Source organism: Aedes aegypti, chromosome 3 (assembly GCF_002204515.2).
Source record: "Aedes aegypti strain LVP_AGWG chromosome 3, AaegL5.0 Primary Assembly, whole genome shotgun sequence".
In the NCBI taxonomy this organism is placed as follows: domain Eukaryota; kingdom Metazoa; phylum Arthropoda; class Insecta; order Diptera; family Culicidae; genus Aedes; species Aedes aegypti.
Genome location: NC_035109.1, coordinates 271094364 through 271109968, shown reverse-complemented (window position 1 = coordinate 271109968; position 15605 = coordinate 271094364). Strand labels below are relative to the sequence as shown.

At 36.5% G+C, this 15605-nt stretch overlaps 2 protein-coding genes across 6 annotated transcripts in view; one reads left to right on the top strand and one right to left on the bottom strand.

The window, feature by feature from the left end:
* The first annotated feature begins 3396 nt into the window (after window positions 1-3396).
* On the top strand, window positions 3397-7923 carry LOC5564731 (mimitin, mitochondrial). Its single transcript, XM_001649026.2, has 2 exons — window positions 3397-3771; window positions 7575-7923. Exons 1-2 carry the CDS (start codon window positions 3527-3529, stop codon window positions 7774-7776), a joined length of 447 nt encoding a protein of 148 aa, XP_001649076.2. The 5' UTR covers window positions 3397-3526; the 3' UTR covers window positions 7777-7923.
* Window positions 7824-15605, bottom strand: part of LOC5564723 (poly(U)-binding-splicing factor half pint) — a 33982-nt gene continuing 26200 nt past the window's right edge. For all 5 annotated transcript variants that reach the window (XM_001649028.2, XM_021851898.1, XM_021851901.1 and 2 more), the window contains 2 exons: window positions 9226-9729; window positions 7824-9168 (listed from right to left, as the gene is read on the bottom strand). In XM_001649028.2, coding sequence (XP_001649078.2) covers window positions 8214-9168; window positions 9226-9729 — 1459 coding nt within the window. In that variant the 3' untranslated portion in view covers window positions 7824-8213. The remainder of the gene's footprint in view (window positions 9169-9225; window positions 9730-15605) is intronic.

The following is a 15605-nucleotide window of genomic DNA, read 5'->3' as shown; positions in this document are numbered from 1 at the left end:
TAGTCGGGGCGATTTCGCCAAACTGCATATGTTTTTGAAATTTCTTCTGGAATAACATGCAACCCCAAAGCTGACAAGGAAAAGGAAAAAAATATCAACGTCTCCGCAGTCGCGAAACGTCCAAATGCTGAAAAATTGAAAAGTATTGTTTTCAAAATAAACTGTTATAAAAACCTCAGTGTTCGGAGCAGTTTTTCCAAAGCTGCTGATAGTTCTAAACACAAGACTATAGTTATTTCAAATGTCTGCAACTTTTTCTGGCATAAAATTTCACTTCAAAGGCTTTTTATGTTTCGGTGTGGTGCAATCGCAATTGCATATTTGCTGGGATGTTCATGTGAGGGTTTGCGCATGATTGATACAAACACAGAGGAATAAGTAAAAAACTCAGCAATGACAGAAGACCGTCTTCTCGAGTCTCGTCTCAGGAAAAGATTATAACAAATGTTTATCCTTATTTCATGTGATAGTCAAAAAATTATAAAAAAGTCTACGTTACGGCTCATACAAAACTTTACTTTTTTTCATACAAAAAGTGTTGTGGAGGGGGGTAGATGGTTGAAAATGTTCAATTTCAGCGTTACGTAATGAATGGATGCTACCTTATACAAAATTAATGTTAATTTGATTGTTTTGCAAGTGCGCGGAATTAGGCATTCTTCTGCGCGGAATATGGAAAAGCGTTAAAAAAATGCGCGGAATTAAGCAATTTCAACGAGTGAACTATTTCAAAAAAATCACAATTGTAACGTGTGAATACAGTCTAGTTTATATTTTTGCCATAATCTAAAACAGATTTGCTAACGATCCACCCATAAAGCTTTTTTGTTAATGCAACACTAATTTTTATTTAGGCATTTGAAATGTTTTATTTGTTAACTGCGCTGAATTACGGCACTTTACGGTATAAGGAACAAAAAAATAATCAGGTAAATCTCACACATGAAATCGCTGTATGTCTACAGGATATCCAAGATTTACAAAAATAATTTCTATAGAAAGTTAAATGCGAAGAGATGTTTAAAACCCTTAAATTAAGCCAAATCTCAAGTAACCATGCTGCTCAAACTGCAAATTAGGCATATAAATAAACGGTATACGTAAAGCTTGCATTCCTGTATAGCTACAAATAAAGTTGATTTATTATCGTTTATGTTATGAGTGGCATGAAAAATTCTCGCGCCGGAGATCTTATTCATAAAACGCTTGTAGATCGTCGCAGGTACTTCAAATAGTTTTGGTGTCTTCTGCGCGATATTGGCTTTGTCAATCAGGAATAATCGCGCAGAAGAAACCAAAACGATTTGAAGTAGCTACGACGATCTACAAGCATTTTAAAAAGTTTTCAAGATCACCATCGCGATGCATAGGGTGATCAAATTAATTTGGACAGACCGTTACGCGTATATAATTTGGCCATTTACGGCAAAATCAAATGGAGATGGCCAAATTATATACGCGTAATGCTCTGTCCAAAATGCATAAAACACCCTAATCGCGCAATGCACATAATTCATAAATTGCAGCTTGAGCAAAAAATCTTCCTGAAATTTCTGTAATGAGGACTATGTGTGCACCTGAAAAGTAATCGCCTATCTCGATTCGTGGGAAGTTTTTTGTTTGAAATGGACAAGAACATCATTTTTCTTGGATCGAAGTACGTAGTTGATCAAAAATGTAATTTCAAATGAAGCTCGCTGTAGAGAATTTCTTGGCCAATTATGTCAAAACTTTACTTGAGCGAAATATTGCTGTGTGCGTTTGAAATGCAAATATCAAATGCGGGAACACCAAACGCGGTAAGATTATTCACAAGAAATGCGATGTCAAAGATAGATTTTTCTTGCTAGGGTGGCGGTGATTTATATAATCGTTGCTAGGTGTCCTTTGATTGTTTTGTGTTACCGCATTTGGAGGACGTTTAGTCAAGATTTGCATCTCAAATGCAAACAGCAATAAGATACTTATCTTAAGTCATAAACGTTTCGGAAGATCTCTGAACCAATCTGATTCAATATTCTCTCGTCACATGATAGTTTTGAAAAATGAATAACCAAACATGACAAAAAATTTGTAGCCTGAGATATTTAAGGTAAAACATCTCGAAATTCAAAGATAGCCGTCACAATGGCTGACTTGTACCCCTATTCATGTTTTCAGAAGCATTAAACTGATTAAACAGCCAGCTAATATATTATATCTTAAAATTTTAGGCTTTCGGCTAGTACACAAAATACCGATGGCCTGAAATCCTAAAATAAACATGGTAGGGTGTTTTATGTATTTTGGACAGAACGTTACGCGTATATAATTTGGCCATCTCCATTTGATTTTGCCGTAAATGGCCAAATTATATACGCGTAACGGTCTGTCCAAATTAATTTGATCACCCTACTGTTGTTCGATGCTTTGTTCACAGATTTATACCTTTCAAATTTTGGTACAAGATTGAACTAGGATTCCAAGGTGTTTCATCTTAAGCAAATTATGGCTACGCGTCGGGCTCTCAAGAAATTAAAAAATTGTTAACAATTCCAGGTAGATGAATAATTACGCATTAGATTTATTCATTAAAAATCACATTTTACATTTAAAAATTATCAAACAGTACATTTCACTAACATTTCATTTTATTTTACTTTGATATAGGTTCAACAGACTGGTACTGCTCAAAATGGATCACAGTCTACTCCGGAAGTCAGCACACAAGATCGAGCGTCTTCTAGCATTCATCTCTCTGGGTGCCATTTCGTAGGACTATATATAATTTAAAACATAAAATAAATATAAAAAAGGATTTATAATAAAATAAAATCACATTTATGACTGTTTGTTTAAACATTCGTTATTTTTATTATAAAATTCTGTTCAATGGCTGTTTAAATTGCTTTTAATCCATTTTTGAATAAGCAAAATAATAATAATAGGAAAATCTTGTCTGCGAGTAAAACGCGTTTCACACCATAAATGATTTTGATATAAAAAAGGATAAAAAGGCAATTTGATCAACCATTGAACAGAATTTGCAATCGTTTTGTTGTTAAAATCGTTCTTATTACATAGCTTTCATATTACATCGCATCAATTACATCGTATTGTGTACGTGGAATATATTACATCGGAAAAATTACATCGGACGCATTTATTACACCAATCGCCCTCGAGTACGTCGGGCTGTGTAATATTCCACAATCGAGGGAACGACTTGGTTGCAGCAGTTTCGATGTAATATTCAACAACTTTTTTTGCTGTGTAAGCCAGCTGTCTCCTCTCAGCTAAAAACTAATGTTGCTTCGAGTTCCTCATAGAACAACCCTATTATTTTTGCGATCAATGTGCCGTTCGACTCATTGTCCGATACCACTTGGACGAAGTGTCAACTGTCAACCGCATCAACAAAAATCATATCACGCTCGCTTTGTTTACAAAGCAGTCAAAATACTCGAATCTGTTAGTTTTACATAACTCAAAAACTATATAAATTGTAAAAAATAACTGATTTTTGTCGACTAAACGAACGTTAGAAATGGCCAATCCCCCGTCGCGAAGTCTAATGAAAATCCTGTTCAGTAATTTCATAAATTCGTTAAAACCTCGACAGCTGAAGGGCAACTTCATGGGAGAAGACTACCTTGGAAATAAGTACTTCGAGATACCGGCGAATCCATCATTGGGCCAGCGAAGAGCGCAGCGCTGGTTCGAACCAAGTGAAAAAGAGGCCTACAATCAGGAGGTCACGGCCGAATGGGAAGCCTGGCTCCGTGGAAGGAGGTAAGTAGTATTTTTTTAATGGTGTGAAATTCAGCACATGCAGAGTTTTACTCTTCTGTGAACTAAAAACGCATTTTGAAAATTTAGAATAACTCAATATTCTAAAGAAATCTTAGTCATGAGATATGCCACAGTAAGCTAGAGTAGAATTGAAATCTGTTTAATAACCCAGTATTTTCTCATTTGTATCGTATCGTGAAAAACTGATCCGAAAAATGTTCATTGCTTCTTCTTATAAAATCGTTCGTTATCAAAATAAAGTTCTATGCATTTTAATTCTGTTCTAAATCACACACCATTCTATGCAATTTAATTTTGTGCTTTACAAACATGCAGAATCAGACTTAATGTTTATGAATTAGGAATACAGATTTTTTTCCATGTATTTCAAAAGGATTTTTTTTTCCAAGAACTCCTACGAAGATTCGATGTGTAATTCCACTAGAAATTAAATCAGGAATTCTAGCAGAATTTGTACATAGAACTCTCCCGAGGGTTGCACAACGGTTTTATTCAGGATTTTTTACATGGACTTCTAGAATTGTTCCAATGATTTCTTCCAAGTTTTGGTTTGATTTACCGGTTGGATACCGGAAGGAATCAGCAGTGGAATCCCTGGGGTAATTCATAGAATTTTTTTGAAAATATCTGGAGTGAAATCCTTGGTGAAAATCCTTTTGAAATCTCCGTGGAAGAATTTCTGAAGAAATCCCTGGAACTAATAATGCGAAATATATGGATGATTTCTGGTGTGATCGATAGATAAATTCCTGAGGTAACATTTACAGTGGAAAAAACTCTTGCAGAAATAAAAAAAAATCCTGTATAAATATCTTTGGGGGTGTTCCTTGAGAAATTCTTGAGAGAATCCCTTGGGGCACCCCTGAATAAATTCTTGTCAAAACTTTAAAATAAACCACTTTTTGGTAATCACTATTGAAGTAATTCTTGGAGGTATTTCCGAAGGGTTCTCTGGAAATTTTGTGGAAGAAATCTCAATGGAATTGAGAAACTTCCGAAAAATCATTGGAGAAATACCTTGTCAAAATTCTTCGAGAATCCCAGATAAACCAGAAATCTTGGAGGTCCTGCGAGATTTCCTGGATCTTTGGAAGCATCCCTGGAGGAATCCCTAAAGAAACTGTTGGAGTCTCTATATAAAATGGTGAAGAAATTTACGATGGAATATCTGGAGGGATTCATGTAGAAATTCCGGGAAATTTTGTGGAAAACATCCTGAATTGACGGCTACGTAGGCTTGTAAGGGAATAAACCCCCGTGTCGAAACGTTGTGCAATTAACCTTCCAGTCGTCGCGTGGTTTGCCCAGAACCACCGCGCTGCTGTTGTGAAAGAAAAGCGAAGTTTTTTCAGCAGTGTTGTACAAAATACAACAGCGCGACGACTGAAGTGGTAATTAATCATGTGTTATTCCCTATGATCCTGGAATAATTTATAAATAATTGTCTAGATGAGTCCTGGAAAAAAATCCTGGTGTAATCCATGAAGGTTTGCCTGGTGGAATTTCTGGAAGAAACTCTTACTCCGTATAAGAGTTCTTGGAGGAAACACTGAAGAAACTGCTGGTGAAATTGCTTATGGAATCTCTGAAGGATTCCCATGTGACATCCTTGGATTGTTTCTTACACATTCCTGGATAAATCATTGAAAGCATCCCTGGAATTTTTGAAGGAATCTCTGTAAATCCATGGAGAAATAGTGGAGAAATTTACGGTGAAATACCCGGAGAAATTCCTGATGAAATTCTGGAGTGAACATTTGGAAGAATTTCTGGAAAATATCATTGAGAAATACACGATGGGATTTCTGAAAGAATACCTGGAGAAATTCCTGGATAGTGGTAGTGTCCCTGAAGTAATTACTGGTGAGATTCTTATGAGTACTGATAAGTAAACTCCATGAAATATCAATTCAAGTTTTTGCAGGGTATTCTGTCCCCCCTTGATTGATTTGCTCCAGGAATTTCATTTGGAAATGTCTGGAGAAAAAAAAAGAAATCTATGGTTTCCTTAAAACATACATTCACTTCAAAAGTTTTGGACCTTTGCAATTTTTTATGAGAAATCTTTGTTCGAATTTCTGGAAAAATAAATTAAAAGAGCGGCGTTGGCTTTCTGTTTCTTCTATCATCTCATAGACCTTCGAGTAAAAGCTGAAGAAATCGATAGACAAATCTTTGGAGGAAATTGAGTAGTCCCTGTCCTCATTAATAAAGATAATGATAAATAGTACTCCCTGTGGCAATTACTGAAGGTAGTAGCGTTGAAGTGCTGAAGGATAGAAAATTCTGGAGGAATTCCTTCAAGCATGACTAGTGAAAAATTCCTCTAAGAAAATCGCTGAAGGAAATTGTGGACGAATATTTATAAAAATTGGTGAAGGAAATGGCAGAATAGTTGAAGAACAACTTTGGAATTTTGCATTAGAATTCACCGAAAGGAAAAAAACGTTGTTTTAGAGATCATTTTGATAAAAACAAAATATACTTTAAGAGATCTTTCATAAATAATGCTTTTTAGAGAATTGCATTAAAATAGTGTCCAAGAATTTCAATAGAAAGATGCTACTTGCACTGTGTTTGCAGAGAAGCAATTCAATTGCGTACACACATTCATGCCATTTGGGGCCGTACAAAAATTACGTCACGCTCCAAAAGGGGGGGGGGGGGGTTGGAGTTCAAGCATAGCGTGACAAGCCTTACAATTTTTTTGAAGACTCATACAAAAAGCGTGACAAGGAGAAGGGGGGGGGGGGGGGGGCGGGGGCGTCGAAAAAGTCGAAATTTAGCGTGACATAATTTGTGTACCATCCCTTTCGATTTTTTTTTTTTTTTAAATGACGAACTCACACTCCAAACGTCATTGCTACGTGAAAAATCACGTAGATCATTCCAAATTCATTTTGCCTCCACTTTACCTGACTAAGATAAAGATCACTAAGCCATTCATAACCATCAAATAGTGAATCGGTAATTGTTACTGAAGTTACCTATCGCACTTACGTGAAATTCACGTAGGTGCCTAAGTTCATTTTGACATCTGCATGTTGTACGTACATTCGGTGTTGAGCGCAAATCCTAAGATGGCGCCTGCTTGATTTTTGAGGAACTTCAGAAGCTGCTGAACTTTAAACCCTGTGTTAGATTGATTTCAAGGTAAATATGCTTTGAATACCGAAGAATCCCTGCATTACTTCATATTTTATACCTGATTTATCAATTATAGCACGCGAAGACGAACGCTACAACAAGACAGAACCAACTCACAACATTTGGGAAACAGGACTTACAATGCTCAGATTGAATATAAAAATATCACAATCTTTTATGTCTGTTTACATTTTCCAATTGGAAATTAGTTTTCTTCCAAAGCCTATTAGAGATAAGGTTGGTCTTTATTCCAGTTAAATTTAATGCAAAACCATCTAGGTCCTATTGAAACGCTTCGTAAAGGCTACCGGAAAATCCACGTAGCTCTTACGTGTAGCGCCGGTGGAATGGACGAAGTTCAAAAGTTCATGCGTTCATTCTGGGCTACCTATGATTAACGTAAGAGCTACGTGGAAAGTGCGATGAAAAAAAACCACGTATGTTTTCACGTAACAATGACGTTTGGATTATTTTGAGTGCAGATATCGAGATACGATTGGAGTCATGATAGATATTATTTTGTGTTCAATACCTACTGGCATTCCATACGAAACTTTCAATTATTAGATTTGACTAGATTTGCCCCTACAATTCACTCAATGTCAACCCTAATTTAACACTTCGACCTATTTCAGGAAGGAAGCACCTACTGAACAGGAGTTGATGCGCAACCTAGCCATCATGAAGATGAAGGAGAAAAACGCGGCCGAGTTGGAAGCCAAATATAGCAAACCGAAAGACTTGGCCGAACTACCGAAGAACCCCACTGGAATGGGATCGTTTCCACAGTATGATGAATATGAAATTATGCCCGGGAAGAAGAAGAATGAAAAGTAGAATCGAAATTGAAGGATATATCGGATCAAACTGAACTCCTGGTGATGTCAGTTTTAAAATAATAGATTAATTTATTTGTTACTGAAGAGAAGCGTAATTGTGTATATACAATTATATTAGTAAGGATAATAAATTGTTTTTCGAAAATCATAATCTTTTCAATGTTGTTCCATTGTGTCCATCTTAGGTGTAAATTTTCCAAGTAATGTCTGTGGCTCGCTCTTTTCATGCTCTCGCAACAGGTAGGGGTAAATAGTGAATCGTAAAATAGATCATACACTTTATTCTTAATCCTGACTGGCGCTGGGGTGATAGCTAATTTTACTCGAAGTGGGTTTTCTTCGACTTCGTTACGAACGAGACGCTCTACATTCGGGGATTCAGTTTTGGATCAGAGTGTGGCCACGCTCTTTGTCTGATTTGTGTTGTGGGTACATCTAACCTGATAGATCCCCATGATCAAAGAGCGCTTGGTCATACGATTCGGCTTTGACCAGACGGCCACCGAAATAGCGACCGTGGAGTGCTTCGCGGGCTTTATCTGCCTCGAGGGCCTGAGAAAACTCAACAAAAATCTTAACGATCACATCCGTATTGTCATCCTCGGCATAATCGCCTTCGGATTGGCGCTCCTTGTAGATAATGACCCGCTCCACAATACCATATTTACCACACTCGTCCTGAATCTCATCCTGCAGCGTTTCGTCGACATCCTCCGGGCCAACCATATTGCGCAATATAACAACCTTACTCTCACGAGGCCTCATGAGTCTTTGCATGACCAAGTGGCGTGCGCTTTGTCCCTTGATGGACATAGTTTCTTGTTGCTGCAGCGTTTGCGGTTCTCCTTCTTCAAGGAGTTTTTTCTGCAATTCTTCCTGTTGTTTTTCTTGAGCTTTTTTGAAAACTTCTTCTGCGGTTGCATTAGGATTTGCAGCTGCAGCTGCTGCCGCGGCCGCAGCGGCAGCGGCTGCAGCAGCAACTGCAGCCGGATTCGCTGCGCTTAATACTGATTGCAAAGGCTTGGCTGCATTGGCTAGAACAGGATTGACCAGCAGGGATGGTGCCAAGCTAGCAACATTCGTAACCGGTGGAACGAGCAATCCGGGCTGCGTTATAACAGCCGCTTGACCCGCGGCCGCGAGCTGAGCTTGTGCTACTAGGTTGGCATTGGCAGCCGTAGTAATGGTTTGAGCGATGGGCAACGTACCGAGGCCAACCTTAAGAGTTGGCGTTGCTGCCGATAGGCCTAGCACGGCATTGGTTGCAACGGCGTCCATAGCTTGGATTTTAGCTGTGGCAGCAGCTGCAGCGACTGCCGCTGCTGTTGGCATTGCCGAGTTAGCTGCCGGGCCCATCAACGCATTTGGTGGTGTAATAGAACGGCCAACCCTGTAAAAAGAGATATGTTACTTCCTTGCAACTATTTGAATGAGATTTGGAAATTACCTTAAAAGTTGTCCACCCAGATCAAAGAGATTCATGCTGGCAATGGCTTCGATCGCCGACTGATTGGTCTGGTACTCAATGAATGCGTATCCTTTATGGGTGTGAGCTGCGCTACCCTGGGACATTTTACACGTGACGATAGGTCCGAATGCTTCAAATACACTCTTGATGTCCTCTTCCGTCAAATCCGGATGAATGGATGCAATGTAGATGCGGTTATAGTTCTTCGCTTCCTCTTGGATTTCGTCAATTACTTGCTGCGCTTGTGGCATATTGCTTGGGCGGCCAACTTTAATGTTACGCCCTCCCAACATTGCACCGTTCATCTGTTCCAGTGCTAGTTGAGCTCCTTCCGGAATTTCATACTCAACGAAAGCGAACCCTTTGTGCTTTTGGGTGATCGGATCCCATGACATGTTAATCGACTTAATTGGGCCGAACGGGAGGAAAGCAGCCCGAATTGTATCCTCTTTCAACTCGAACGAAATGCTGCCGACGTAGACTCTGTAAAAGATAGGATTTATTGCATCAGTATCTTTGTGATTTGAAATTAAAATGACTGGGGCTCAGTAGTTTATAAATGTGACATCAGATCTTATCAGCAAATAAGGAGTCATTCATAAACGGAATTCATCTAACTTTTTTCAGTTAGGACTCAACGGTTATGTCTCTTTTTTAATATATTATTCACATCATCGTCAATTTTATTCTATAGCTATGAGTAATAAACAATATAATTTGGACCATCTGGGCGATTTTCCAACAGTTCAAATCAAAACACCAAATTATTTCGAATGTAATTTGGATAGATAGGTCAGTCTTGCACTTGTATCAACCGTTAATGCATGGAAAATGTAATGTTGCTGAATAGCAATCGGTTAACATTTTACAAAGAACAGCGTTCCGAAATTGACCAAATGTTTTGCCTATCCCAGATTTTTTTGACAACCCCCTGTACCGTAAAGTGCCGTAATTCAGCGCAGTTAAGGAATAAAATGATTCAAATTGTTAACTAAAAAAAAAGTATTGCATCAATTAAAAAGCTTTATGAGTGGATCGCTAGCAAATCCATTTTAGATTGTGGGAAAAATATAAACTAGACTGTATTCATAATTTAAAATTGAGATTTTTTTGAAATAGTTCACTTGTAGAAATTGCCTAATTCCGCGCACTTTTGAAACGCTTTTCCATATTCCGCGCAGAAGAGCGCCTAATTCCGCGCACTCGCGAAGCAATCAAATTAACATTAATTTTAATGTAAGGCAGAATTCATTCATTACGTAACGCTGAAATAGAAAATTTACAACCCCCTCCACCCTCCGTAATACTTTTTGTATGAAAAAAAGTAAATTTTTGTATGAGCCGTTTAGTTTTATTTCTTATATTTTTATGACCATCATATGAAACAAAGATAAACATTTGTTATGGTCTTTTCATTAACGTGGCATTGATACTTGTGAATTTCGTATAGGGGAATGTGGGGCAGTTTGGAGACCTTAAGGAAATTCGATAGAAGTGCAGAAAATATTATAGAATTATCAGTTCTTTGTACTATTTCCAACAATCAGGGTGGCCACCGAACCGGGACAAACGGGAAAAGCGGGAAAAAGACGGGAATTTGAATCCACCGGGAAAAAGACGGGAAAAACCGGGAATTTGAGATGGTTACCGGGAAAATTGTGTTGAAGTTGAATTTTCAAGCTCAAAATCTTCAAAACACCATAAGTTGTGTTATGTTTGATTGTATTTTTATTGAGCATCTATGGTTTTGGGAAAACAACTTTCCTTCGAATATCTTCAATGATCATAACGACGATTCGCATAAATTTATGGGTGGACGTTTCGCATAATGGACGTTTGACATAATGAGAACTATATGCCTTCTTTAAAATGTTGCTTGTTCTTATATGAAACTGCTTTATCCGAAACGTCCATTATGCCAAACGTCCGTATGCGAAACGTCCACCCATAAATTTGGGGGATTCGCATATTTTTCGCATATTTGGGGGATTTATTTTTCTCTTCGCTACACTTAATACTTATTAAAAATATTTTCCTTTTCTCAATGATTAGCAATGATTCGAAATATTTATTTCAATTTTTTTAACTTTTATTTAAATTTTTTAGCTCGAAGTTTTGAATCAAAGTTTAATAGAGAAAAGAGAAAAAGTTTAATACTATAAGGACGCCATTATCCACTCATTGAATTATTTGAAAAAGAACTTAACGGATTTACGCAGTAAAAGTTATAACCATGTAGTAGCATATCAAAATGTGAGTGAGTTCTATTAGAGTAAAATTCATATAATTTCGATATGTTGTCGTATTACAGTACAATGATAGTAACCAGCTAATGAAACTGAATTAATTTCAACTAGTGCTCATCCTTAAGATAAGTGGTGAATGGCCTGAACCTATCATTGTCATGCATACCAATAAACTGGTTTTTGTCAGAATTAAACATGTTGAAATGCTGTTAAATGCGCGGCGAATGGCGTCCTTATGGTAAATTTTCACAGAAAGTTTTAACACTCAAATATATTAGAATGAAAGTTTTCTTTAATTAATGAATATTTGTACCACAATAATTCCGGACATTCTTGAAAACTTTTCTTTAGTTTAAAGAGCTTCTAATATGTCATACGTTAGCTTTTCGAATACGAATAAAATAAAACAGTTAGAGATGTGTAATGGTTATCATAAAATATTTCATTTTTATTTAGTTTAGTTTTGCATACAAATATTTACAGTTTTTAAAGGCGTAAGCAATACTGGTGGAAAAATCAATACTAAACAATCCACTGGAGCTAAGCCAACATGCAAACTTTGATTGTTTGAAATATTTTGTAAGCTCATGTGTGAACTATTAAGCTCATTTTTGAAATCATACATCATTACATGCATAGTTTTCCAATCGTAAAACCGTTTATTCTTTTAAAACCTTGTCATTTGAAAGAAAAATTTCTATAATTAGGCATATTATGCTGACTTCCAAAATTTGAATTTGCAATAAATTGGATCTGTAAGAATATTGACGTCATCTTCTGATTTAGTGGATCCAATTTTTGAAGATATTACATTTTTCTATTCCTCAACCTGTTTCGTTACATGGTGATCATTTTGGCAAACAGTAATTTTCAATTGTATGCTAACTTCATTCATGCTTTATGAAAAGTTTATGAAAAGTCAATTACGTACACTGGTAGAGACCAACGAAGTATTGATTTTGCTGAAAAAAGGATGACAATAACTCAATTTCTAAGGATAATATAACAAAAAGTTGCTAGTAGTGATCAATTCGCCCCTGTTTAAGATACCAAGAATAGGAACCCTCCTATGAACACAATTGAAAACCGGGAAAATTGTGTAAATTAGACCGGGAAAAGCGGGAATTTGAAAATGGAAATTTGGTGGCCACCCTGAACAATGTTTAGATCCGCACGATTTCCGTTGTCCTATAAAGTTCACGAGTGAATGAATGATTTTTCAAAATTTGTAATTTTTCGTGTCGATTTTTTATCGATGGGATGATATGAGCAACCTATTTTAGATAGTGAAATTATCTCATAGAATCATGTAATTTAATTATTTTGTTTACTCAACTGGAAAGTAATTAGTGTTTAAAAACACTCTTTGCAAAAAGATTAAATTTTAAAGAACATTGTAACAATCAATCATCAACATTCTTCCATCAGTGCACCAGTTTCCGCTCATGTTCCAGTAGCCCGCTTACACTGAAAAATGATAAGTTTACACAACGTAAATTTGAAAACGTTAGCCGCTATACAATTGAAATCGACAAATAGAATCATACTGTGGACATTTTTTGTGTATTTACTCAAATTACCTTACTTTTTGAACTCGTGAGCGGACTACTGGAACTTGAGCGGATACTGGTAAATACGTTGATGGTATTTCGAGTATAATTTATTCATTTTTCTATTACTTTAGAAAACTGATCTATAACATACATATTCCTTAATTTCCTTGCCAGCTTTGGAGTTGCATTTTACTTCAGTTGAAATTTCAAAAATTTATGCAGTTTTCAAGAGGTGCTCATTCCAATCCATTGGCGAAACCGCCCCGACCACCCCTATAAGTTTTTGTATTCTGCATTGTTCATACAACACAAGAACCAGTTCGCATTATTGCTTGGAATCGATATGTCTTAAAAAATTCAATCAATTGTATCCGCTAATACCACGGGTACCTGAAACTTAAATCTGTTAAGCAAACTAGAAACCTCAGAAGATCCATAAAGTTTATCCATAAATTACGTCTCACAAAATATGGCCATTTGCAATCTCTCTTCCCCGTACAGTAGTTTCTCGATTTTATCACTACTCGTTTTAATAACGCTTTTTTATATCACTCTCGATTTTAGCACGGTTTTCTGTTCGATTTAATCACGCCACAATAATTATATGAAATTCATATATTTTACATTGAAAAACAACCCCAAACATGCAACACGTATCCATTTAGCCCATGCCTTACGTGATTTTCATTTCATTGGCTTTATTTCTGCAATACAAAGCTCAAATTTTATTAAAAATTATATGGTAGAAAATACATATTCATTATATCACGCTTCGGTATATCACGCCAAAATTTTTTGGGTCCGTGATATAATCGAGAAATTACTGTATATCATACTTTTTGTTATTTGTGGTTCACAATGTTAAGTAAATTTTGTGTGCACAGATGTATAGATTCTCTCCTCTTGTGGTATATTGTTCAGATAACAATTTTAAAATTTGTTTGGGCTTTGGTCAAACTTTTCCTCTCACCATGAATGACCACGTGGTTTCTGGACGGTCGCTTTTAGTTTCCCTGTAAGTGAGCTTTCCCGAGATTCTGCTTGCCCGTGAAACGTATTTATGCATGAAGACACTTTTCATTGAAATAGTTAGATGTGAAGACGAATATAGCATGTTTAACTTGTTTATTGTTCAGCGAAGAACAGTGCGCGGAATTAGGGCATTATAAAAAAAAACGTGACCTAATTCCGCGCATTACTTTTTGGGATGAGACTCAATAACTATGCTAATATTTGATAAGATTTCATAGAGGCATCATGAAACATATCTGTAGCAAGTAGTTCCATAGAAAATTGCATAAAAAATAAAACATTTTCAATAAAAAAATCGCTTTTGTTTTTGTCCTACAGTCTTAGCACGGACGCTAAGGAAATTAGAAAAATGGCGTCAACTTCGACGGGCCTCCACTGATTATTTTTTTACGCCGCGAAAAAATGCCTTATTTGCTTTTATTGATGATTCGAACTTATTCTAAATAGTAGTAGCATCAAATGGCATTGAAAGTTGTTGCAATATTGATGTGTATTTCCATATATAAATCGTTTTGTATGAAATGCGCGGAATTAGGCAATGCGCTGAATTAGGGCACTTTACGGTATATACTTTGAGGATCCAAAATGATGAAAGACTGATAGTGCTTCACAATTGGATCATTTTCGACGTACCATCAGTGTACCAGTATCCCGCTCATGTTCCAGTAGCCCACTCACACTGAAAAAAGATAAATTTAAACTAAGTAAATTTGAAAACTTTAGCTGCTAGACTTTTCAAACCGACAAGTTGAATCATACTGTGGACAATCTTTTGAGTATTTACTCAAATTACCTTACTTTTTAACCCTTCGGTCGTCGCGCGAATTTTTGTAACGCGAGTAGTCGCTCGTTGTACTTTATACAACACCCTTGGTTTTGCGAATATCCCAGGGGTCTGACCACTTAGAAAGATGACGTTCAGTAGCTCAAGGGCTAGGGGAAGGGGTGGTAACACCTGGTGTACACCTTAAGGATATCATCTTGTTTCTGATAGAAAAACGAGGAATTTGCACGGTTCTATCGCACAACTTTAACAAAACGGATGTTATCTATAGCAGCTACACAAATTCAGGCTAAAATAGTTAAATTTTCACATATTTTTATCGCTAGCAAAAAACGACGCAAATGTTCATTTTACCTGCACTATGTGGGTAAAATGAACAGTTGTTGGTGGAAAAATGAACATCATGCAAAAAACATGAGCAAAACAAATATTTTTGTAAATCTTCATTGCATATCCAAAAATATATGCATTAAGGATTGTAACCCATTCAAAAAGGAATTCAAAAGTATCAAATTTGACATCATATCATAACGATATTCACCTCACTGAAAAATCTCAAGACCTCCGAGCTAAAAGTTACGTCAGTTCTAATATTCAAACGTGGTTTCCTAAAATGTTAATTTTCGTTAATATTTTCACTTCAATTGACCTCTGTAATAACCCGAACACTCCGATTTATGCTCTAAATCGTTCGTCTGTGATAAAAATTCATTGGAATTGTTTTTTTCTTCGTAAGAGGCGCGG